General features: G+C 37.6%; 2 protein-coding genes and 1 pseudogene across 7 annotated transcripts in view; 2 read left to right on the top strand and 1 right to left on the bottom strand.

Annotated features, from left to right (window-relative positions):
• LOC107660178 (hydroxyacid-oxoacid transhydrogenase, mitochondrial-like) overlaps nucleotides 1–5,077 on the top strand; it is a 6,752-nt pseudogene extending 1,675 nt beyond the window's left edge.
• A 5,430-nt stretch (nucleotides 5,078–10,507) lies between these two features.
• On the bottom strand, nucleotides 10,508–17,814 carry LOC107659314 (deubiquitinating protein VCIP135-like). 2 transcript variants are annotated; one of them, XM_016448221.1, is made up of 4 exons: nucleotides 15,073–17,814; nucleotides 14,523–14,609; nucleotides 12,560–13,232; nucleotides 10,508–11,024 (listed from the first exon to the last, which is right to left on the bottom strand). In XM_016448221.1, exons 1-3 carry the CDS (start codon nucleotides 17,660–17,662, stop codon nucleotides 12,583–12,585), a joined length of 3,327 nt encoding a protein of 1,108 aa, XP_016303707.1. In that variant the 5' UTR covers nucleotides 17,663–17,814; the 3' UTR covers nucleotides 10,508–11,024; nucleotides 12,560–12,582. The 2 variants fall into 2 exon arrangements, with proteins under 2 accessions (XP_016303707.1, XP_016303698.1); XM_016448212.1 differs by lacking the exon at nucleotides 10,508–11,024 and having other exon boundaries at nucleotides 12,322–13,232.
• A 1,255-nt stretch (nucleotides 17,815–19,069) lies between these two features.
• cspp1b (centrosome and spindle pole associated protein 1b) overlaps nucleotides 19,070–23,719 on the top strand; it is a 15,669-nt gene continuing 11,019 nt past the window's right edge. For 2 of the 5 annotated variants that reach the window (XM_016448357.1, XM_016448323.1), the window contains exons 1-9: nucleotides 19,070–19,470; nucleotides 20,261–20,359; nucleotides 20,442–20,499; nucleotides 20,596–20,690; nucleotides 20,784–20,843; nucleotides 21,269–21,420; nucleotides 21,590–21,649; nucleotides 21,771–21,859; nucleotides 22,269–22,365. In XM_016448357.1, coding sequence (XP_016303843.1) covers nucleotides 20,261–20,359; nucleotides 20,442–20,499; nucleotides 20,596–20,690; nucleotides 20,784–20,843; nucleotides 21,269–21,420; nucleotides 21,590–21,649; nucleotides 21,771–21,859; nucleotides 22,269–22,365 — 710 coding nt within the window. In that variant the 5' untranslated portion in view covers nucleotides 19,070–19,470. Of the gene's footprint in view, nucleotides 19,471–19,494; nucleotides 19,549–20,260; nucleotides 20,360–20,441; nucleotides 20,500–20,595; nucleotides 20,691–20,783; nucleotides 20,844–21,268; nucleotides 21,421–21,589; nucleotides 21,650–21,770; nucleotides 21,860–22,268; nucleotides 22,366–23,719 lie in introns of those variants that run through there. The other 3 variants (XM_016448331.1, XM_016448349.1, XM_016448341.1) reach the window with 3 other exon arrangements.

The following is a 23,719-nucleotide window of genomic DNA, read 5'->3' as shown; positions in this document are numbered from 1 at the left end:
CTTTTGGAAGGCCAAACAAAGTAGTTTCGCTTTCACAACGAAACACACAGCGTCACACACGGCGGGCGGCCGGCGTGCTTGAGAACGGCGCGGCCTCCAAAGAGAAAGGAAAAATTTAAATCGCATCATATGACCCCTTTAATATTCGATAGTTATGCATTGTGAAATATAGTTTCACCACTTGTTTATAACTTTTTAAAACAGTGTTAAATATTTTATTTTATGCCATGTTACATGATTTACAGTTATTTATAGTGAAACATTTTTTTCTTAATCAATGTCAGTCAGTCAGTCAGTCAGTATAACTGTGAGTCTGAATATCCAGGTATTACATCATAACGTCAAAGATTTTTATACTCAAATAATTATAAATATTATTATTATTGTGGTTATCCTTTTCATTCTTCTTGTTCTGTTTCAGATGGCTTGTTCAAATATCAGATATGGAGCTGGAGTTACCAGAGAAATTGGCGTGGTTAAGGAATATTTCACCTGAAAATTAAATTATATCATCATTTATTCACCCTTATGTTGTTCATGTTTTTGTATGTGCTCCACTTGCAAGCACTGAACTGATTAAGTAGACTCTATTATTGCTCATAATATTGCATATTGCTCAGAAAGTGCCTTTTCAGTTGATTTCAGTTTAGCTTTGAAGTTGTCGGTTGTTGGTTGTGAAGTTTGCTGTTTTGGCTGATATAATCAGATTTGCAGAATATGGGAGCACGTAATGTGTGTCTGATGACGGATAGGACCTTGTCTCAGCTGCCACCGGTTGGAGCAGTGCTGGACTTACTGACAAAACATGGAGTCAAATACAAGATCTATGAGGATGTGCGAGTAGAACCAACAGGCAAAAGGTGAAACTATGGCACAGAATAAGTGCGGATTGTTGTCAGTTTTAGTTGATGTCCATATAAGCGTCTGAGAGTGTGAAAGAAGTGTGTGAAAGCAGCAACTTTTTCTCTTTACAGCTTTAAAGCAGCGATTGATTTAGCCAAAAAAGGACATTTTGATGTGGATGTTGCTGTGGGCGGGGACTCTGTGATTGATACCTGTAAAGCAGCCAATCTCTATGCATCTCATCCAGAGGCAGAATTTCTAGACTTTGCCAATGCACCAATCGGAAAAGGAAAACCCATCACAGCCACACTGAAGCCACTAATCGCTGGTACAAAGACAAACTCAATATTACTTTTTATTTTTTCCCTTTCTGTCTCTCTCAGTATTAACAACCATTAGCCATAGACCAACCATTTAAAAAGTAGTGCAGATATGCTGATACATTATACACATAAGTTTTTTAATGTACATTTTGTGTGCCTGTGTATGCGTAAGTTCCTACTACGGCTGGAACGGGGAGTGAAACCACAGGAGTGGCGATCTTTGACTTTGAGGACCTGAAGGCCAAAACTGGTTCGCAGAAACATTTTATCAGATAATTTCCACAAATTATCTTTTCATTTTCTTTGTGCAAGTCATGGAATGTCATATCCCATTGCTGGGAATGTCAAAACTCACAGGGATAAAGGCTACAATGTAGAACATCATATAGTGGTAAATATAAACTGTTACACTACTGTTCAAAAATTTGGTGTCAGTAAGTTTTGTTTTTTTTAAGAATTCTTAAAAAAGACATTTATTATATTATTACAATAGATTTCCATTTCAAATAAACGTTCTTTTGAACTTTCTATTCATCAGAGATTCCTGGGAAAATGTATCATGTTTTCCATAATAATAACATATACAGGTGCATCTCAATAAATTAGAATGTCGTGGAAAAGTTCATTTATTTCAGTAATTCAACTCAAATTGTGAAACTCGTGTATTAAATAAATTCAATGCACACAGACTGAAGTAGTTTAAGTCTTTGGTTCTTTTAATTGTGATGATTTTGGCTCACATTTAACAAAAACCCACCAATTCACTATCTCAACAAATTAGACCAGCAGTATCTGTACTTTCACTCAAGTAATGGAGTTGTGTACTTTGTCCGCCTCTGCTTACCCTCCATTGTGAAGGGTGACAATGATTGTCTTCTGGACAACTGTCAGATCAGCAGTCTTCCCCATGATTGTGTAGCCTAGTGAACCAAACTGAGAGACCATTTTGAAGGCTCAGGAAACCTTTGCAGGTGTTTTGAGTTGATTAGCTGATTGGCATGTCACCATATTCTAATTTGTTGAGATAGTGAATTGGTGGGTTTTTGTTAAATGTGAGCCAAAATCATCACAATTAAAAGAACCAAAGACTTAAACTACTTCAGTCTGTGTGCATTGAATTTATTTAATACACGAGTTTCACAATTTGAGTTGAATTACTGAAATAAATGAACTTTTCCACGACATTCTAATTTATTGAGATGCACCTGTAATACAATAAAAATATGAAATATTTCTTTATCACCAAATCAAAAAAAATAGGAACCTGCAGTCTGAATGAAATAAAAAAAGACTACGTACTCTGAAATAATGCCAAAACACGTACAACATTAATATTGTAGCCAATAACAAATTACTCTTATGATCCAGTTAATTTGATTAGGCTTGATTTGAATCATTCACTGAATAAATTCAAAATTACATAAGGACTGTTTTGTTATATTCAGTTTGGTGAAACTTTAATCAGTGTTATTACTGAATTGTGTAGTTTTTTTGTATTAAGAGTTTGGTATTTTTATTTTATTTTTGTATTTGTAAATAAGTAAATACATTTTTAAATATTAATCGACATTGGTTTTCATCATTGATAATAGTAAGAAATGTTTCTGAATCACCAAATCAGCATATTACAATGATTTCTGAAGGATCATGTGACACTGCAGACTCAGTAATGACTGCAAAAATGTAGCTTTGTGTTCACAGGAATAAATTACATTTTAAAATATTGTACAATTATTTTAAAGTTATTTAAATTTGTAAAATTATTTTAAATTGAAAATATACTCTACAATATTACTGTTTTTACTGTATTTTTTATCTCGACCTTGGTGAACCTTTAATAAATAAAAAAATAAAAAAATCTTATTGACCCCAAACTTTAGAGTGATAACTGCTGGATGTGGAGGTCCTGGGCTGGTGTGGTTACACGTGGTCTGCGGTTGTGAGGCCGGTTGGATGTATTGCCAATTTTCTGAAATGCCTTTGGAGACAGCTTATGGTAGAGAAATGAACATTCAATTCACGGGCAACAGCTCTGGTGGACATTCCTGCAGTCAGCATGCCAATTGCACGCTCCCTCAAAACTTGCGACATCTGTGGCATTGTGCTGTGTGATAAAACTGCACATTTTAGAGTGGCCTTTTATTGTGGCCAACCTAAGGCACACCTGTGCAATAATCATGCTGTCTAATCAGCATCTTGATATGCCACACCTGTGAGGTGGATGGATTATCTCGGCAAAGGAGAAGTGCTCACTAACACAGATTTAGACAGATTTGTGAACAATATTTGAGAGAAATAGGCCTTTTGTGTACATAGAAAAAGTCTTAGATCTTTGAGTTCAGCTCATGAAAAATGGGGGCAAAAACAAAAGTGTTGTGTTTATAATTTTGTTCAGTGTAAATGAATGCACGCAATATCACACATTATATATGCTCTGATACATTGTAATACTAATACTAGTACTGGTACACATAGATTTTTCAATTTCAAAGTAGTTTTTTCTTTGTGGCAGTTTCCCAGTGTTTTTCACGCTGTAGTTTTACTTTGCCGTTTTCTTTCAGCCTCATGGACTCTCTGTAGTTCTTACTTCACCTGCTGTTTTTGCCCTTCACTGCAAATATGTGTCCTGAGCGCCACCTGGAGGCAGCACAAATACTAGGTAATTCATCAAAGGCTAAACTCAAAACTGTGTCAAATATCAACACTGTATGTCATAGTAGTGTATAAATATGTCACAGAAAAGCTGTTAAAGAAATGTATTAATGTGTGTTGCCGTTTTGGCACGTTAAATGTTTGTTGTGTAAAACGTATTTAGTATGTATTGATTATATGTTTTGATTGACGATTTTCTGTAGTTCATTTTATAGATAGTTCTATATTGAAACATTGCATGATTTAACTGATCATGGTTAATGTTTGTGTATGTGCTTTATAAGGTACTGATGTGAGTAACATCAAGAAAGATGATGCTGGCCGTGTGAGAGCAACACTCTCAGATCGTTTCTGTATGACCTGGAAGTGGAGGATGGCTTGTCTGCAATTGGCTACACTAAAGAGGACATTCCATCTTTGGTGAAGGGCACCATCCCTCAGGTCAACATATCACATCACAAGACGTTGTACTAAAAATGCTACAGAGATCATTTTTTGCTGAAAGCTGAAATTCTGCTCCGTCAAGCAGCTTAATGAATGAGAGAAATATGGCAGTTTAAAGGGCTGAACTCCTTCAGCTGAAGTGACTGTTTAATAGAGAGAAAGAATAGCTATAATAACTATAATTATTATTTAATATTTGTAATTGTATATTTATGATTATTAATTCATATTAATTGTTGATGTTATATTTAAATAATAAATAATGTTACATTAGTATAATATATGAATGTATTACACACATATATACAATACATATATAAAAGTAAATATTAAATTATTACATAATTATGTCATTCAGAGGATTTAACTGTGGCTCTGCCAGTTATTGTTTAATCTCAAACTAATTCTTCAGAAAAAACAAACAAAATATATGCTAAATTTCAACCAAAGATACAATTGAGAAGCAAATTTTTATGGTCCCTAACATTAAATTGAATGAAGTATAATTAAAATGCAATGCACAAGCTATATCATTAATGCTTAATTTAATGACTTCACGATTTTAGCATCATAACAAAGTATGTACATACATTAATATGGTACTATATTCATGTTTAATAGCCCCAGCTTAAAATGCAATGCTCCAATGCTTACCAGTTAATATCACATTATATAGTGTGTTAAAATGATTTCAGAGAGATTAACTGAGTTTGTTTGTGTATGTTTGACAGGAGCGTGTAACTAAACGGTCTTCTCGAGCTCACACTGATGAGGATCTGACCGCTCTGTTTGCAGCATCCATGAAGCTCTACTGAAGAGAAAACTAAAGGACGTTTGAACACATTGACGGGGTTCTCAGAAGCACAGCCTCTAATTAGCTGTGCTGATTTCATTATGTAAGCAGAGACACTGATCTCAACACTCTGACCTCACTGACCTTTAATCCTTTCAGTGATGTAACTGTCCTGAGCAAGAAAAGCACAGACAGTAACACACTCACCATCAAGATACTGCATTCTGCACACCTATCTAAATATGACACATACATGCATTTCATGTGTTGTCAACATGTTTAAACATAATTTTCATGGTAATATATTTAAACCACCCTACACACACACACACACACACACACACACACACACACACACACACACACACAGACACACACACAGAGTATGCATACTCTCCATTCACTCTTACTGTTAAGGCTGGTTTGTTAATCAGAGTGATTTAGGCGGGTTGGATTTAAATTAGTTTTATTTAAGAATCAGGATTAGACTCAGTCTATTAAGAAACATTGTTTTTCATTTGAGTTGTTTTTATTTCTTAAATCAGTTATGAATTAAAATTGATTAATGCATAATGGATTCATCCTGAAATGTTCATCTGAAGTGAGGAACCCTTATAGGATTTTAAGTTCTGAAAATGATAGAAATATTAATAAATACAGATGTCGTCATATTTTCTCTATGAATGTGGGCTTGTATCTCACTCATATTAATCATCTCCACACAAGTGATTTTATTTGAAATGGAGCTAGAAACATTCAAAACTGAATTTAATAGAGTATATAGATTATGGTGTGCAATATTATGAGATCAGAATACCTGTTCAGATATTTCTTACTGTTGACTAATAAAATATATGAAATATGAAAATATTAACAATTTTCTTGTTTGTTTGTTTTTTGACGTACAGAAATTTTTCTATGTAGTTACCTGTTTTGTTAAAGAACTTGGTGTAGGATGTGTAGTGTTTTGTTAATGGTGAGAGTGAATTTCTCTAAGTGCATAGAGTTGCCTTTTAGAAGCGTGTGATTGGCTGGCCAGGGCTAAGACCTGCAGCATTTAAACAGTTAACTGAAGTGGAACAGATTTAAATAGATTTAAGAGTGCTGATGTTTCCTAGAAAAGCACCTAACTAAGATCTTGTAATGTGTGTGCGTAAAAGAGAGTATTTAAAGTGGGGAGAAGATTTAGCAACAGCAGTGATTCTGAATAAAGTGTCTCCGTTCTTCTTGCAGTTTGTGTGCTGTCTGACTTCATCATGCAGCAAATCTACACACAGAGCCATGAAGAGTTTGAGGTGTTCACCACTGTTCTCTCACCTCAAGGTTAGTCATCTTTTCTTGCTCACTTTTTATATAATTTCTGTTAAATTTACAAATATTATAGCAAAATGATTAAATCTTTCAGTTTGTCGGAAGAGAGTGATATTCAAGCACCAAGGAGAAATGGTAACACATTTTCTCTTTTGAGCTGCAGCATCATATACAGTGGTTTAAACTACAGAGCCAATGGTGAAGATAAAATATGTTTGTGTGTGTGTGAGGTGGTTGTGACGGCAGACTACAGTGCAGACTGTGATGAAGAGCTGTGTGTCCGTGCCGGTGAGGTGGTGTTGCTTCTGTATCAGGAGAATGCCGACTGGTGTTACGCCCGACTTCAGAACGGAAAGGAAGGATACCTTCCCACAGCCTGCTTCACTACGGTGCTCATGCATACGAACACGTATAATGCACAAATGATACACTACATGGCCTAAAGCACACACATGCTGTGTATTTCATTTCAAAACCATGTGTTCCCTTTGTGAAAAGTATACTGTAGCACACTTTTAAAAAGAGTACTCATTCAGGATATAATATAGTTTAAAATAATATACTTAGGGGCAAACTGAATGTTATGTTTTTTGACAGTTAATAGCAAGTTATATGCAATTATATGAAAATGATTTATAGTTTAAATTTATATTAAACACAATTATTTGAACTTAATAGTGCCTTATAAGTAGGACTTGTTTTTATGTAATTGCATACTTCTGTTGTCTTTGAAAAATGGTGTACTGCAAAATGTGCTGGCAAGTATTTTTGGTAAACTAAAATATATTTTTAAGTAATTTCTATCGAAACTTGAATGGTATAATCTTAAATATGTTTCTAAATCATGTTCTAAATGCACATTTGTAATGATAAACTTGAAGATTAGTAAATTTAAAATATATTAACTTTAAATATAATATCAAAAAATACACTACAGTTACATTATAATCAAGTACTTTACAAAAGATTAGTAAAACATGATTTAATTGTACTTATAAAACGGATAGTTCCGGTCCTTGATTCTGATTGGTTGACCCGCGTTCAAAGCTGTTGTAAAAACACTACAAACATACACCTTTGTTTACTTCTGTGTGTTGCTCGGCAACCACTTTGTTGGAACCACAACTGTTTCTGAGGAACTACATTGATTGGTAGAAGAATAAAGCAATAAGCCCCAAGAAGCCGTGGTTTACAGTGAATTTATAACAGCTAAGGGACGTTGTTAGGCACGGAAATTATTATTTCATTAATATTATATCTGCAATAATTTTTTATTTTAATTTAAGCACACTTCTTTTCCATAAGGGTTACTAGGAGGTTGGTGCTCCCATTGCTGCTATAACAGCTTCTTGTCGTCTAGAAAGGATTTCTACACCATTTGTTTCTACAACATTCATTTTAAGATGATTTATTTCTATTGTTTGCTTTAGTGTGCCAGTAGGACATTATCATTTGCAAACTGAGGTATCCTAAATATAGATAAAAATTTCTCCAAGAAGCTTGGAACATTAAAAACAAATGGGAAACCTCAAATTAATATTTCCTACTGGCACACTACAAATTAACTTAAATGATTTTAGCAAATGGCTGCAATATAACAAAGAGTGAAAAATTTAAGGGGGTCTGAATACTTTCCGTACCCACTGTATAAGTACCTGTCTTAAAACAATGTTTTTTTTGAAGAATCTAACATTTATATGTTAAAGTGTAATAAATGTGTATATGTGTGCAGAAGCAGGAGCCGTTGAGGCCCATTGTGACTCAGGCATCGCAAAACTTCACGCAAGCGTCGTCTAATGATCGGAGTGGCTGTTCTAGGTGAGTATTGTGATATTGTGCAACTCTGATTTGTTTTTGTGGTGTTGTGTGATGGCTGATGTTTGTATTTCTAGAGGGCGCTCTCTGAAACTGCCGTGGCGAGCGTCTCTGTCAGGAGTATCGGGTTCACCTCGATTACTTCAGCGACTGCTCTCTCGTCGACGTAGTGACGGACATGCTGTACGTTCGATTGGCTCCATCAGTCCTGCGTTTCATCCTGACTGATGGATCTAACCCTAGAGCTCCACCTTTCTCTTCTAAATGGGTCACAGAACAGCAGAAACTAGGACAGTATGACACCAAAGTTCAGTCTGTATGCAACTCCTTCAGATTTGGAGAGAAAACAGAAGTTCAGTGTCCTGATTAGTTTGGGGCCTCAGTAACTTCATAGCCAGTTCGTGGCACTGAGCCTGCAACTGATATCAGGAATCTTTACTATTACTGCCCTATGTAAATATTGTGATTTTGATTGGAAATATCACACTCTTCGCCTATGAACGTATTTAAATTTTGAATATATGTATCTGTTTTGACTAATAATGCAGAAAGACTACAATGAAAAATTGTTGTTAGTTTATAAATGTGTGTGTGTGTATGTATGTGTGTATATATATATGCAATGTTTATATTAAAATGCTAGTGTTGCCAAAGTTAATATCAACCCAAAAAAGTACATCTACTAAAGAGTCTTATATAAGTTGATTACCAGAGAAAATTATTTTGATGTATTACAATTTATAAAAACACAGAAAAAAATGTGCTTACAGAAATCCATTTACAGTGGAAGTACTATAGAATATTATGGAGTGTACATTTAGATTTCCATTTTAAGAGCAACGTTTATTTTTGTTTTGTTTATTTGACCCTGAATGTTTTTTTTTATTCTGTACATTACATAAAAATGATATATCAATGTAATTTCAACCACACCTCAGACCATAACATACCACAAACTATCTAAACTAAACTATTAATATTGTTAATTTATTTTTTCCAAGTTTGTAATTTTTTATGGTATGAATACTGTTAAATTATGGTGTTTACCCTTAATTTTTGATGGGCTTTTTAGCTTGTATTTAGAGGACATTGGCATACAGCTGCAAAATTTAATGAAATGAAAAGTCAATTTTGTAATTTACAGCCTGACTATAATCATCATCACTTCATCAAGCTTAACTAGGAGAAAAATATCAACACTAATTTGGTAATGCAGTACAATTAGTTTCAATTTGTGAATGCATTATGTTGCATGAACTAACAATGACCAATTTTCTACAGAATTTACTGAAGTTAATATCAATACATGTACTATTTACTTCACATTCGTAAAACATTAAAGGGGTCATATGATGTTGCTAAAAAGAACATTACCTTTCCCCGTATGACGACATAAAGGGAAGATTCCAGATTGGGCCATTTTAGCTTTAATTTTCTCAAAGGCAAAGCAGGATACCCAGGGCTCGGTTTACACCTATCGCCATTTCTAGCCACTGGGGGACCATAGGCAGGCTAGGGGAACTCATATTAATGTTAAAAAACCTCATAAAGTGAAATTTTCATGCCATGGGACCTTTAATGTTACATTTATTTTTACAACCAAAAATCTAAAAAATTTATTAGCATACACAGCAAATTTTTTTTAAGTAATTACTTCTATTATTAAGCAAGCATTCATTAAATTGATCAAAATGTCAGTAAAGGCATTTATAATGTTCCAAGACATTTATATGTCAAGTAAATGCTGTTAATTTTGTTCATTATAGAATCCTGATTTTTTTTTTTTTTTACATTAAGCGGCGCAACTGTTTTCAAGTGATAATAAGAAATGTTTCTTGACCACCACATCAACATAATATAATTATTTCTGAAAGATCATGTGACTCTGAAGACTTGAGTAATGATGCTAAAAATATAGGGTTTTTTTAATAACAGAAATAAGTTACATTTTAATGTATTACAATAGAGAAGGTATTTAAAATTTTAATTTAATATCACAATATTATGGTTTTTACTAAATTTTAGATTAAAAAATAGTCTTGGCGAGCAAAGAAGACTTCTTACAAAAAAAAAACAGTCTTACTAACCCCAAGTTTTTTTAATTTAACATCACTCAAGATAGAAAGCATTGTTCATTATTTCATTTTAGCATGAAATTAAATGTTAACATAAAATTAAATGTTAACATAAAATCTTAAAGGCCTAGTAGTATTACCACTAATTCACATTGATGTGGTCCATTAGTGACCTATATATTAGTGATAATAGAAAACTGCGTTAGAAAGTGATTCAGAAACAGCGATCACATCGTTTCATACAGATGGAATAACTTTATTGTTGTTAGGCTGAAAAGTAATCAAGCATGCAAACAGCAGATTCCTCAGCTGCGTAGAATCATCCAACTATTTTATTGAAAAACAGAGGAGAAACAATCCAGAAGGGAAAAAAAACAGATTCAATATCTGTACAGATGAAAGTATAATACAATATATACCACTATTGTACACTGGAATATAATATATCAGGAGGGCAGCAGTCACAGAGAAACAACCTGCGCTTGAGTCTGTTACATGAAGCAGTAAAACATTTCTTTTGTGCTGCTCTTTACACCAACAATATCAATTATGTTCAAGAGCTAATAAACACGTCCACACAGAAAAGTGCTCTGGTATAGATGTTGTCGACTTAAAAATCAAAAACCAATCTTTTAAAATCAAAAGCTCATCAAGCCTCCAACATCATCATGCTCGGCCTTGGACCAAAGTCAGGCCTCGTTCCAATTCTCCAGTTTATCCTTCTCAGAACAGATCCTCTGTCATACGGAAGTGTGTCACGCACAAACACTGCAGATCAGAGCAGGGGAGGGTAAAAGACTCATTAAGGCTGTTAACAACAGGTTCGACCACCTGTTTTTGGCAACACCGGGCTAAATAGAACAGCTCAGCAAAGTTTCAATAGATATGAGTTCAACACAATCTCTAGGATTTTCCATCTGTTTTATGCTCTACCCAGTGACTGAAGCACAAAGCTTAACAGCTCTATTAATCCGTTTAACTGTAAACTTTTTTTTTGGTTTATATGAATCAGTTGCCAAGGTGACAAGAAAAATCTGTCTAGAACAGGATGTGGATATCGTTTTTTTTCTGAACTCAAAAGAAAACACTTAAACCGTCCTTGATGCACATTGCCCTCTACTTCAGCATATTAGTATGGCCTAACACACAGGTAAGGTAACAATATTACTACAGCGCTGAATCAGAATATCCTGAAAATATCACCCACTCGGCTACTTTCTGTTAAGATTTTCTAAGAGAAGATTTTGCCAGAATCTAGTACATTACATTCCGATACTAAGTGTATGAATTGTCTTGTACTGAACAGTGTTTATAGAAGAAAGGACATGCAAAACGGTACAACAAAACCAAATAACAAGCCTGGGCCACACTAAAGGCAACGCTGAGAAGGCCAATCTGAGATTACAAAACAGAAACTCGTTCTCAGATGTATGGATACTCCATGCTGATCTGTTGAGAGAGGTTTCTGTGCTCTAAGTGTGTAGTGGGACGATGAAGTAAACGTGAAATCCTGCTGGAACTCGTTTCCAGGCTTTTACCGCGTAGTGCTCTTTGGATAGACAGCAATGAATTGTGGGTAGAGAAGCCCTGTTTGTTCCACAGGTCAGAACTGTGTTGAGGACACAAACATATGATCAAGGAGACCCTGTTACCTACTAAGTGCACACAGACGCAGGGCTGAAGTTTGGACTCAGTGAGACAGTCAGTGTTTCAAATTGGATTGTGAATTATTAAGTTGGTAAGAAAGCCATGAACCCAGCAATGAGGGTCAAAGTGCACTTTGATTATTTAAGTACTGTGGATACTAGCAAAGCTCAAGGGTGATCTTAAAGGGATAGTTCAACCAAAAATGAAACTTCTGTCAACATTTACTCACCCTCATGTCATTCTGACTTTTTTTTCTTCTGCAAAACACAAAAGACGACATTTGGGTCTGTTTTTTTGGACCCCACTGACTTTTATTATATGGACAGAAACAGTCAAAATATCTTTTTTGTGTTCCACAGAATAAGAAAAAAAGGCATTGGTTTGGAATGACATGACAGTGAGTAAATTAATAACAGTATGTTCAATTTTAGTTGAACTGTCTCTTTAAATCAGTGTGCACCATGTTTATATTTAGGTGAATGAAAGCCGACACTCAATTCCTGTAATAATCACTCCAAATTTCACATCTTAAGACTTCGAGAATATTTAACGAATGCGTTTCACACTCAAAAGATGCATATGTCAGTAAATCGGCTGCACCATTATTTGTTAGTTGAATCACAGTGTGTGTATGTGTGTAATGCCAGGAAGCTCACTCTGCTATACGGATAATGAAGTATCAAGATTGGTCCATGGGTTCAAAGGTGCTGGGAGGCTCCGCACCGTGACTTTCCATATCCTCCTGTTTGTCAGGAGCCTCTTCTTCCTTCACATCATGCCTTGCTGCAGCGTGCTGGCGCAAGTGTTTGTCCATAGACGCCTGTATGTTTGAGACCATCTCCTGCAGACGCTGCCGTTGGGCCTCGATAACGGCAGGCTCCAGCCCCAAACCAGGGCCCTCGCGTAAAGTGAGCATGCCCGGGGCCACGCGCACCAACTCCTCCCCTGACAACGTTATCTCTTCACCGCGAGCGCTGTTACTGAGATCGATGCCGCTGCTGTGCTGCCGCCTGATTGGTTGGTGTTCTGGAGGGGCGGAACCCAATGAGTGACCTTTGCCCTGGAAGGCCATGACGGTCTGCTCTTTCTTGCGTACTGCACCGCCGGCGCCCAATCGCAGGCCGTGGGCGGGGCTTCCCTCGTGGCTATGGGAGGCTGCGTCTGAGCGGAGTTGGGAAAGGGCCTCCTGGACGAGCTCCTCCACATCAGGGCCCAATGGAAAATGACCGGCTGTGTCCACACACAGCTCCAAACGCCCCTCCGCAGCATTGAACACAAACGTCTTGCCCGACAAATGGGGCAGTGTGCAGTGCTTCCCGTCCAACAGACCTTAACACAGAAATAGAGATTATTAGCACAGTTTCTCATTGTCTGCGTAGAGGTGGATGATACAATCAATTTAATAAGTTTTCATATTGTCAATTTCATTTTACAAATGTTAACAATATTCCTAAATAGTTATAACAATATTCACTGAATATATATATATATATATATATATATATATATATATGTATATAATGCATTATAAAAAAAAAGAAAAGACATAAAACCAGAAAAAGCAATCAAATATATTTTGGGCTTAGTAGGCATATCATCATACATTTGTTTTAGACTGCGCTTGTCGGAAGGAGGGACTTTGTAGAAAACTAAGCGTTTGAGAGAGGCGGGGCATAGAGGACCTACAATAATGTACAGTATTTGAAAAATAATGTGTTTTTTGAACATTAAAGCATGTCAACATATTCTGTTACACCAAATACACAAAATAATGATCTTTAAAAAAGCATCATATGACCCCTTTAAAAAAAATAAGTTGGAAAAAGAAATATTTCAGATTATTTCTAGGTCACATTAAATTAAATATGTTTGTGACAATGACCAGTTGAACTCAGAATCGGAAGGTTAGATGTTCTTTAATCTAGTGAAGCACAAGTTTATTTCATGCTGGGAAACATGATCATCAGTTTATGCAGCTTGAGTCCTGCTGTCATCAAACATTTACATTTATCCAAAGCGACTTACACTGCAATCAAGGTACACATTTATCATTTTTCTTGCATTCCCTGGGAATCAAACATACACCCTTGCAACTCTACTGCTTGAGCTACATTAAAGCAAAAAGAGGGACAAACCAAACACTAAGACATTCTGAAATGTGTTAATTTTTCAATTCAACTTTTAACTCAATTGTTAAACTAATAGTCTAATTTGTAAAGAAAAAGTTAAATTATATTAAATTAAAAAATCCTCATTTAAAATCACAAAATAGTAGCTTTTCACCACTTTTCTCTGACTACTGGGCATGTACAGTTAATCTAAATTAAATTATATTTAACTCCACTGCATTGCCTCTCTCAAGCAGTGGCAGAGCAAACAAAAGTCTGGATTAACAGAGGGCCACTTCCACACCACAAATTGTGAAAACTATTCTGTATTTTTAAGAAAATAAAAACAGTTCTAAATAAGAAGCGGTTCTCAAATCCCACCCTCACAATACAGTGTTACTGCAAATGCTTTTGGGCAACACATACAGTCTTTGTTGTGCCAAGCACAATTATAAATTTTGAAAAACCAATTCAAATTGTGTGTGAGAAAGTGAAAAAAAAGAGAGATTACCCATGTCTTTCTTCACAATATTGTAAAAGACTCCTCCTTGTTGGAACAGGTGAGGCAGTTTCTTGGCATATGACCAGACATCTTCACCTGAGAGAAAAAGAACAAGAGAGAGGAGAAGAGAAAACAAATTAATTAGACATTTCTTACACACATCGTTTAGAATCAGAATGAGCTTTATTGCCAGGTATGTTTACACATACAAGGAATTTGTTTTAGTGACAGAAGCTCCACAGTGCAACAGAATGACATTGACAAGACAGGACACATAATAAAAAGAATAATATAAAAATAGACAAAATAGACAATGTACAAAAAAGCAAAAACACAATATATAATATAGACAATTTTGTATGTACAGGTATGATATGTGCAAATTTGAAATGTAAATAAGTATGTGTGTTAAATAAATAATGTATACTAGTGTTGTGTGTTCCACGATTATTGTTAAGTGTTCATGAGATGGATTGCCTGAGGAAAGAAACTGTTCCTGTGCCGATCCTGTCCACAGTCTCCTCATAAAGCAGATCTATAACAGGTGGGTGTGTCTTACCCATAAGTGCTGCCAGGAGACACAGTGATGACATCTCAAGGTCAATGTTGTCCTGAAGTTCCCTGCTACTGGTGCGGCTGAGTCGTGGGTCAGAGTGAGCGTGCGTTTGAGGTGTGTGAGAGTGCGTCTGGGTCATGTGAGTATCGGGCGAGCTCTCTTTCAGCGCTTCCACAGAGATGCGGTCGCCATGCTGAAGCGCCACGGGCTGGTTCTGGTCCTCGGGACGCGGCGGGGGCAGCTCTCTGGGTGGGAAGCCGTGTCGGATGCACAGCTGTCCGGGCGACAAGTTGAAGACCTGGACGATGGAGTTTTGGAGCTCACCATAGGTGGTGTGCGGTTGCAGCGTAAGCATGGCCTGCCGCCCGTCGCTGGTCGTTACACGTATCTTCTTCTCTCCACTGGTGGGTGGCACTTTGGTGGGTGTGGGAGGAGCAGAGGATGATGAAGAGGAAGGAGATGATGGGCGAGGATCTTGCTGGCGCAAGCGGTCTGTGCTACGGCGCTGGGACAAGGCCGCCTGCTCGCTGATGCTATGCTGCAAGACCCTCTCGGTTTTGCTCATCACCAGCTCTTCTTTATGCAGGGTTTTGCCCTTCTGTCCCGTCAGGATGATTTTAGTAGGAGGGTGAGCGACTGATTCGCTCCCATCTCTCCCATCCTGCATATGAGCACCTTCGATGGCAACTGGATTGTATTCATCTTGGCTCCTCTTGGCGGTGTGATGCAAGATGGTGTTCACCACTTTTTGGACTAGAATCTCACTGCCAAACTCTCCGGGGAAGTGCTTCGTGACAAGTCGCATCGTCACGTCGTAAACATTGCTGTTGAGCGTCGGATCCATTTCGTACTGGAACCAATAAACGGTCTCTCGCACAACACGGCCCCCCCACTCCAGAGTTATGGGAAAGGCTTCAGGAAGATTGTCGTACTCCTTCCCCTCCCAGAAGTGTTTAAACCCGCAGCCACACTTTCCACCCTGTGAGCGAGTGTTGGTACGGTCTCCATCCAAATAGACGACGGTGCCGTCGCCATGAACGCGTCGCACTGAAGTACCGTGACACCAGGTGCAGGCCGTGAGTGAGCTGAGTTTGTAGTCGGGCACCAGCACATCTTTTTCTGGGTTATAGGAACAAACCAAACTATTTAAAGGAAAGCTGTAGTTCTTGTCCACCCGCAGCATACCGTGAGTCGACTTGGCCAAGTTGTAGAGTTTCCCTCCCGGTATGAGCCACTCTGCTGGGACGTGGAGCTCTGAAAGCGCGTTGCAGACAAGGCAGCGATGGAGACGACCCTCCTGAACGGATTTCTTAGCCGCTTCCGTCACCTCCTCCGGCTGCACGCCAATCACTCCAGTGCGTCGGTATATATACTGGTGGACATCGGCGACTAGAGCGGGGTGGATGCCGTGCTTGTCCATGAAGACATCCTCCATCACGCCTACGAGCCGCAGCAGGTACTTATCCTGCAGGCTCCGGTCGCCACTGATCACACAGCTTCCGTTGGAGTCCAAGCTCACGTATTTGCGAATCAGCTCTTGAGGAACACCCCATGCTTTCGGGAGCAGTGCAGCAGGTAAACAGGGCAAAGTCAAGCCCTTGATGCCCACCAGGGGTAGATAGTGATTTCTGCCAGAGCTACTCCAGGCGATGCAGATGGGCTTGTTCAGAGTGCCATCTTTTCCTCGGCACTGCTCCTCTGGAACCAGGCCTGGCAGGAAGGTGGCGGAGTAATCGCCCGAGCTGCGCATGCCACTCAGGGAGTCCAACAGGATTATGGGTCTGTGCAGTACATTCGCCAGGCCGAATATGTGAATGTTCCTAAGCCCCAAGGGAACGCCTTCTGGAGGGACAAACAATGGGTCACACTCATTAATGATGTCTTCCCATTCTGCGGCATCTATAAAGTCTTGGAAAAGGGTTTTATAGCAGTCGAGGTTCTGCTTGAAATTGAGTTTTAGGTTTTCTCGAAGGGCATGCCAGAAGAGCTCACGTCCAACTAACGCTCTGGACACAGCATGGACCAGGCAGTGACCGTCTCCATCCACGTGCACGGGAATAAGACACTCTCTATTCAAGTTTGCTTTCTTGATCTCCTCCAAAGTGTCATGCAGGTAGATCAAGCTCCCTGACCGGTCCCGTCCATACCCAACAGTGGACACATGCTCTTGCTCGATGAGAAAAGCACGGTCCCCAAGAAGCGAGCAGTCAAAGATCTCTCCCTGGTTCATTTCCTTCAAGAGTTTGGCAGTGCCTGTCTGTTTGTCCATGCCATAGCGGGTGAGGATGGGAGACAGCAGCTTGCAGTGATAGTTGGACAGTCCCATCACTTTCACCAGCTCGGAGCCCTTTTTAGGAGGGCCTGGCACACCCAGCAAAGCATTTCTCAGCAAATTATGAAGCACTACATCTGGGTCAGTCACTTCCTCCACATTCGCGAGGTTCTTCTGCTCGTGTCTCTGGCCGCATTCAGTGCACTCGATGCTCATGGAGGTGTGTGCGGGGAAGAAGAGCTTCGCCTGGCACTGCGGGTCCGGGCACATCCCGCATAAAATGCGCTTGTCCTTCTGCTTTGAGCCCGGAATCAACGACATAGCCCAATCTAATATCTCTTCTGACGCAGCGGTTTACAAAAGCATCGCTGTCTACTCAGTCACGGGCGAGAGAAAATTATGTCACCTCACGCAGTTTCTGTTTTCCAGTAACAAACACAACACGGAAGCGGTTCTGTAACACAATGTGACCCTATGGGTAGCGCAAGGCATGCTGGGAGATGAAGTTCTTAACCGTCACAGGTCTAGAGGTCTTCTAACGACATTATTTAAAAAAAAAAAAAAAGATTAAAACGTATTCTAATATTATACAAAAATGTTTGGATTTTCTTTTATTTACAAAATGCAATATTTGTTTACTACCGACTGGGACGACTCATACGATAAAATATCAAAAGTGACTTTAACAAAACTACAATAACCACAATACAAAGAAGGCCAAAGGTTGTGTTGTGTTTATTTACTTCAGCAATCTTTACATGGGCGTAAGAATAAACTGCAGTTGTTTTAGATACATAAACATACAACTGTTTCATACATTGTTTCTTTCTCTTTCTCATAGAAGACGACCACAGGCTGAAAAAAAAGATATAATGTTAAGTTATATAGCAAATAATATTGTTTATTATAATATGATCTAATATTTATAAATTAAATTATTAAATAGTTGAGATAATTATATATTTTTTTTTTTACCAAAACAGATCATGTGATTTACAAAAAGTGAATAGGCTGTTGTAAATGTAATCCTTTAACTGTGCATCCTTTTCAATCAGTATTTTTGCCTAATTATGCAATAAGTATAGTATAAAACGTACACAAAATAGTAAAACTAGTTTTGAAATGAAGTTGGCCATATCTGAAAATAGTCTAAATCGCAATTTACAAAATGCTATGTGGAGGAAATGTTCTTAACCTTCAGAAAAATGACAGAATTACTTGTCATCTTTAAAGAGAATTTTCCTATTATAAGTAATTTCCAATAAATCATCAATTTTGTTGAATTATGCAAACAATGTTCATAAAGAGTATGACTTATGTCTTGTTAGACTAATTAGTTATTTGTCTCCCCCCCACCCCCAAAAAAATGTTTAAAATGTAATCTCCATTACAGAACGCCATAATACATAAATGTAATGTAGAGGAAATGTTCAGGAAAAAAAAGACAGAATTCTCCTGTGATGCATTTTAAACATTGAACAAACAATTGAGAACATACATAATGAGTTTATTTTCCGAAGAAAAACACATGATAATTTTTACACAATAATACCTAATTTTGTGAAATGAACAGAGCGAAATTTAATTGATTTACTTTTTATTTATTTTTAAAACCTCAATTTTAAACCCATGGCCCCAAAACGTCACGACCGAGCAGCCTTTTCCGCTTCTGCCTATCCATGCGTTATATAAATCAGCAGCTGCGAGACGAAAAGAGGAATAGCGGAAGAGAGGAAGAGAGGAAGTGAAAGACAGGAAGACTGGAAGAGAGCAATATTAGCGGAGCTCTGTTTCTGTTCACTTGTGACTTTACAAGAGATCAGATTATGAACCGATTAACATATTGGATAAATATACAGTTCATTTAAAACATTGATTATTTCCAAGCTATGAACAGATCCAGATATCAGATGACACATTTATTACCTTTACCCAAAGAAACCAGGACAGTAGGCTACATTTTCTGTTGAGATTATTAGTTCGAGAATAGAGTTTGTATCAGATAACACCTTAGATTTAGTAAATAAACAACGCACTTCAGTAAATGAAATGATTGTTTTGTGTAGTGGAAGATCAGATGTGTTCAGAGAAGATTAAACTGAGTTTAACACCAGAAGGAATTCAGAGAGGTGTGTAACGTGCACTTTTGTCATGGTGTGGAGGCATAAACGGTTAGCGTGGTAATTGTTTGTAAGGGTGGTTCATAAGTAAGTTATTTGGACACCTCACCTAAAATGTCTGAAAAATATTAAGTTAGAAAAGGTCAAATTTGTTGCATATACCACTTGTTTTATGTATTGCTTGCTTATTGTGTTTTATTTTCTTTTCTCTTATTTTCACTGTAAAAACGAACTATTTTTTTGCACCTATAAATAAAGATACATAATAGATATTGTGGTAACACTACAGTTTCCAGTTGTTAACATTGGTTAACTACAAAAACTACTTCTAAAGCCATATTAAAAGCAGAAGTTGTATTAATCAATATTATTAAATAACAAAGATTAACAAATACTGTAAAAACTGTGGTAACACTTTATTTGAATGTGTCCTTGTTACACATTACATGCACTTACTTTTGTAATAACAATAAATTATGCATAATTACACATGCAAGTAACCCTAAGCCAAACCATAATCCTAACCCTAACCATACAGTAAATACATAAATAAAATTACTCAGAACTTAAATGTATAATTACACTGTAACAAGGACACCTTAAAATAAAAAAGTGTAACCAAAACTTTATTGCTTGTTGTTAGTTAACTTTAGTGCATGCACTAACTAACATTAAATAATGGGACCTTACTGTAAAGTGTTCCTGGTATTATGTAAAATAATATGTATCTACAGGTGGTGCTGTAGAACTGCAGTTTATGTTTGATCTGCTTTGCATTAATATTTTGTATGTGTTCCAGATGGATGAGGTATTGGAGAAGTTTCTGGAAGATCAGAAATCGAAGATAGCCGAGGAGAAGGCAAGTCTGGAACAGGAGCCCCCTTACATGGAGATGAGGGTGAGAGAGAGTTAATGATGGGGATAAAGAGAATGTGTGTGACTGGTTTTCATTTTAATGTTGTTAAATATTAATGTATCAGAGGCGGACAGGCCACGTTCTCCAGAAAGAGAACATCCCTCCACGCACAAGCCAGCAAGGTACAGCTTTGTTTGCAATTTAATATGGTTGTAAATTAATTTCTGTTATATGGATACCTGGTTTTAAAGGTGTGTATGTGAAATTTCATTATGTAGATGGAGTAAGTTTGCAACTCGGAGAGGAATATGAGAGAAAGAAACACAAACTGCAAGAGGAACTCAGGAATGATTACAGGAAATACAAGGCAGAGGTGAGACACAATGGCAAAACCAGTTCAAACACAATAGAACCCTTTATACAGACCCAGAATCTTTATTACTCACTATCTTTGTGTCTCTTGCAGAAAGATCACAGGGAAGCTGGTGACATTCACACAGTTCCAGAGAGAAGACGAATACCCAGGGTACGCTATTATTGGGTCTAAAGCATGATTATTGCTGTTTCCCTCCTTCTGTACTGTACCTCAGTTTTGTGAGGTTGAGATTTCACTTCTGTGTCTGTCACTTTCATATCTGTTATATTTGCTGTCATGTCGAACAGCTGAGTATTCTGATACAATATGATTATATTTAATGCAATGTTTGTTACACTTACTAAAAATTACTATTGTATTACCATGTTTTACTACATGGCACAATGGCGTTTTTGACGCTACCCAACTCCCCACCATCCCTTCCAACTTCTTCTGAACTACTTCATTAGAAAAGCCACATCACCTGCTAGTGTACCATACATTACCATGATATTACTCTCTGATATTATTACTGTACCATGATTCTGCCAAAGTACTGTTTTATAAGGGCAAATCTCTCCCGCTCACTTTTTCAGACGGTCCGTGTGAGGGATGTGGCCACCCTTACAGAGGTGTGTGGGCTGGGATGGGGTGTGTGTAGCTCTGAGGAAGACTGCAGTGAAGAAGAACTCATGCTTTTGCAAGGGAGGCGACATCAGAGAGAGAGAGACACCAGGACAGCAAACAGGTGAGGACAGAGACAGAGGGAAAGATGTTTACAACTGGTGACTCTTGAACCCATTTTATTCTCTATGGGCTGATTCTGAATTTTTTATTCACATATATAATTATTTATATAATTTATGCATATATATTAACAGTATCATCTTTATCTCTGTCTCTCTTTTTCTCATAAGCAGAGGGGAATTGTTCACAGACACAGGACATCAAACAAGCAAACTACAGCACAGAAACAGGTAAAAGATGCATACACTGATTAGATTTACAGTATTGGCAAACTGGCTGTTTTAAATGGCAGGATAGATCTCACCCACGTTCATCTCTTTTCCTTCACTGTTGTTCACTTCATTGTCGTAGAATGTCGACATCCGTTGTGACCCAAGCCAATGAAAGATCTGTATCTGTGGCCAGTCGGGACACAGTTTGCACCACAGGACTTTTAATAGGTATGAGTTTAGTATCATGATTCTGATTGGTTAGAGGTCCTTTTTACTGCTCTGATTGGCTTAATAACTGTAGAAGTGATGTTTCATTGCTTCATTCCATGGAGAATAATTCTGATTTGATTTTAAAGGAATACTTCACCCAAAAATTTAAATTCTGTCATCATTTATTCACCATCGCAAACTGTCATTCCAAAACTGTGGAACAGTGTTTTTTCCATACAATGGAATTCAGTGGGCACGAAAATAGTTTCCAAAAAAGTAGGTTCCCAATGTCCTCCAAATCTTTCTTTTTTGTTCTGCGGAAGAAAGAAAGTCATACAGTTTGGGAAATGTAAATGATGACAGGATATTCATCCATTGAACTGATTTTAAGGCTCAGGCTTCTGACATGGCTGATTTTGTTTGTCAGGTGCAGTGGGTCTGGAGGGCACACTGCAGAGGAAAAAGGAGCGTTATAGACATGAACTACAGGAACAAATCGCAGAGAAACAGAGTCACAGGAGGAGGTGTGTGTTAGGGCTGTCAAAATGGCTGAAAAACTAAATTCGAATTTTGTATTAAAATATTATCAATATTCAAATACTCAAAAAAGCTGTTAGGAGGAAAAAACTTTTGGCTTCTCTCCTGAGGCCACAAGAGGGCGCATCGAGCAAAATATTACTAATGCACGTTTCTTCAAAGCAATAAAATAACAGGACTGTCTTTGAAAAAAGTGCATAGTGTTTAAAATAATGTTTATAAACCATATAATATTAATTACGTTGCTTAAAAAATTTGAAACAAAACAGCATCATGTATGTATGTATAGCTGAATAGAAAGGATGGAAAATCAATCACAAATAGCACTTTTTTCATTTAAAAACATGGGATTTTTCTGTGATGCAGAAACACCACCATAAAGTCTCGAGACACGTTTTTTAAAAGTTGAACTTACATAAATTTTACATGGGCTGCGTTCCAGTTCACTTTTAGACACGCACTCGCAAACTTCCCTAAGCACTTCCCCTCGGGGGAATCCCTGCCGCCATTTTGAAGTGCGTTCCACTTCGTGAAGTGGACGAGGGAAATTTACATGGACATACCCTCGACCCCTCGATTTCGTGTTCTTTGAATATAAATTCCATCATCTGCACGCAAGTGATTCTGGGATATGGTAGGGTGTGAAGTGTCCATCAGATGTACACTTCATTTTCTTGGGAAATGGCTTTAGAAATACGTCAGCCTTCGTCACGCCGCGGTGACGCAAATCGGCCTTGGGCTGCATTCCAGTTCACTTTTAGACACGCACTCGCGAACTTCCCTAAGCACTTACCCTCGGGGGAATCCCCACCGTCATTTTGAAGTGCGTTCCACTTCGTCAAGTGGACGAGGGAAGTTTACATGGACATACCCTCGACCCTTCGATTTTGACCGAGGGAGCGAATCTGCTTCATATGCACACTTCAGGCCGCTCTATACACCACAATGCAACACGACTATGATGTCATCGCAGATCGCATTTAATTTATCCCCACCCCAAACAACTATAATATATAAATTATTTGTTTTTTTTACATTTATAACAGCCCAAGCATATCTGTATACATATAGAATGCTGCACCAAACAAATTCGTAAGGGGAAACGTAAACAAACAAACAAAAAAAAGAATATAACAGAATATAGAAAATATATATATTATATATATATCTGTCTTATAGAATAAGATAAAAGCGTCTGCTAAATAACTAAATGTAAATGTAAACAGTAAACCAACTCCATAGCTGATTCTAAGTGATCAAGGGCTTAGGACGTTCCAGTTCAGCCCATTCCAAGGGTTCCGCCAGAAGTGGGCACTCATGCAACGTAATCAATGACGTACA

This window comes from Sinocyclocheilus anshuiensis, unplaced genomic scaffold, assembly GCF_001515605.1.
Source record: "Sinocyclocheilus anshuiensis isolate Anshui unplaced genomic scaffold, SAMN03320099.WGS_v1.1 scaffold850, whole genome shotgun sequence".
NCBI classification, from domain to species: Eukaryota; Metazoa; Chordata; class Actinopteri; order Cypriniformes; family Cyprinidae; genus Sinocyclocheilus; species Sinocyclocheilus anshuiensis.
This window is presented reverse-complemented; position numbering and strand designations above follow the sequence as displayed.

Coding starts and splice junctions, on each gene's coding strand:
- LOC107659314 (XM_016448221.1), bottom strand. CDS start 17,662: ATGTCGTTGATTCCGGGCTCAAAGCAGAAGGACAAGCGCATTTTATGC. Junction 14,610..15,072: donor TCTCCTGGCAGCACTTATGG/GTAAGACACACC, acceptor TTTTTCTCTCAG/GTGAAGATGTCTGGTCATAT. Junction 13,233..14,522: donor TATTGTGAAGAAAGACATGG/GTAATCTCTCTT, acceptor TTCTGTGTTAAG/GTCTGTTGGACGGGAAGCAC.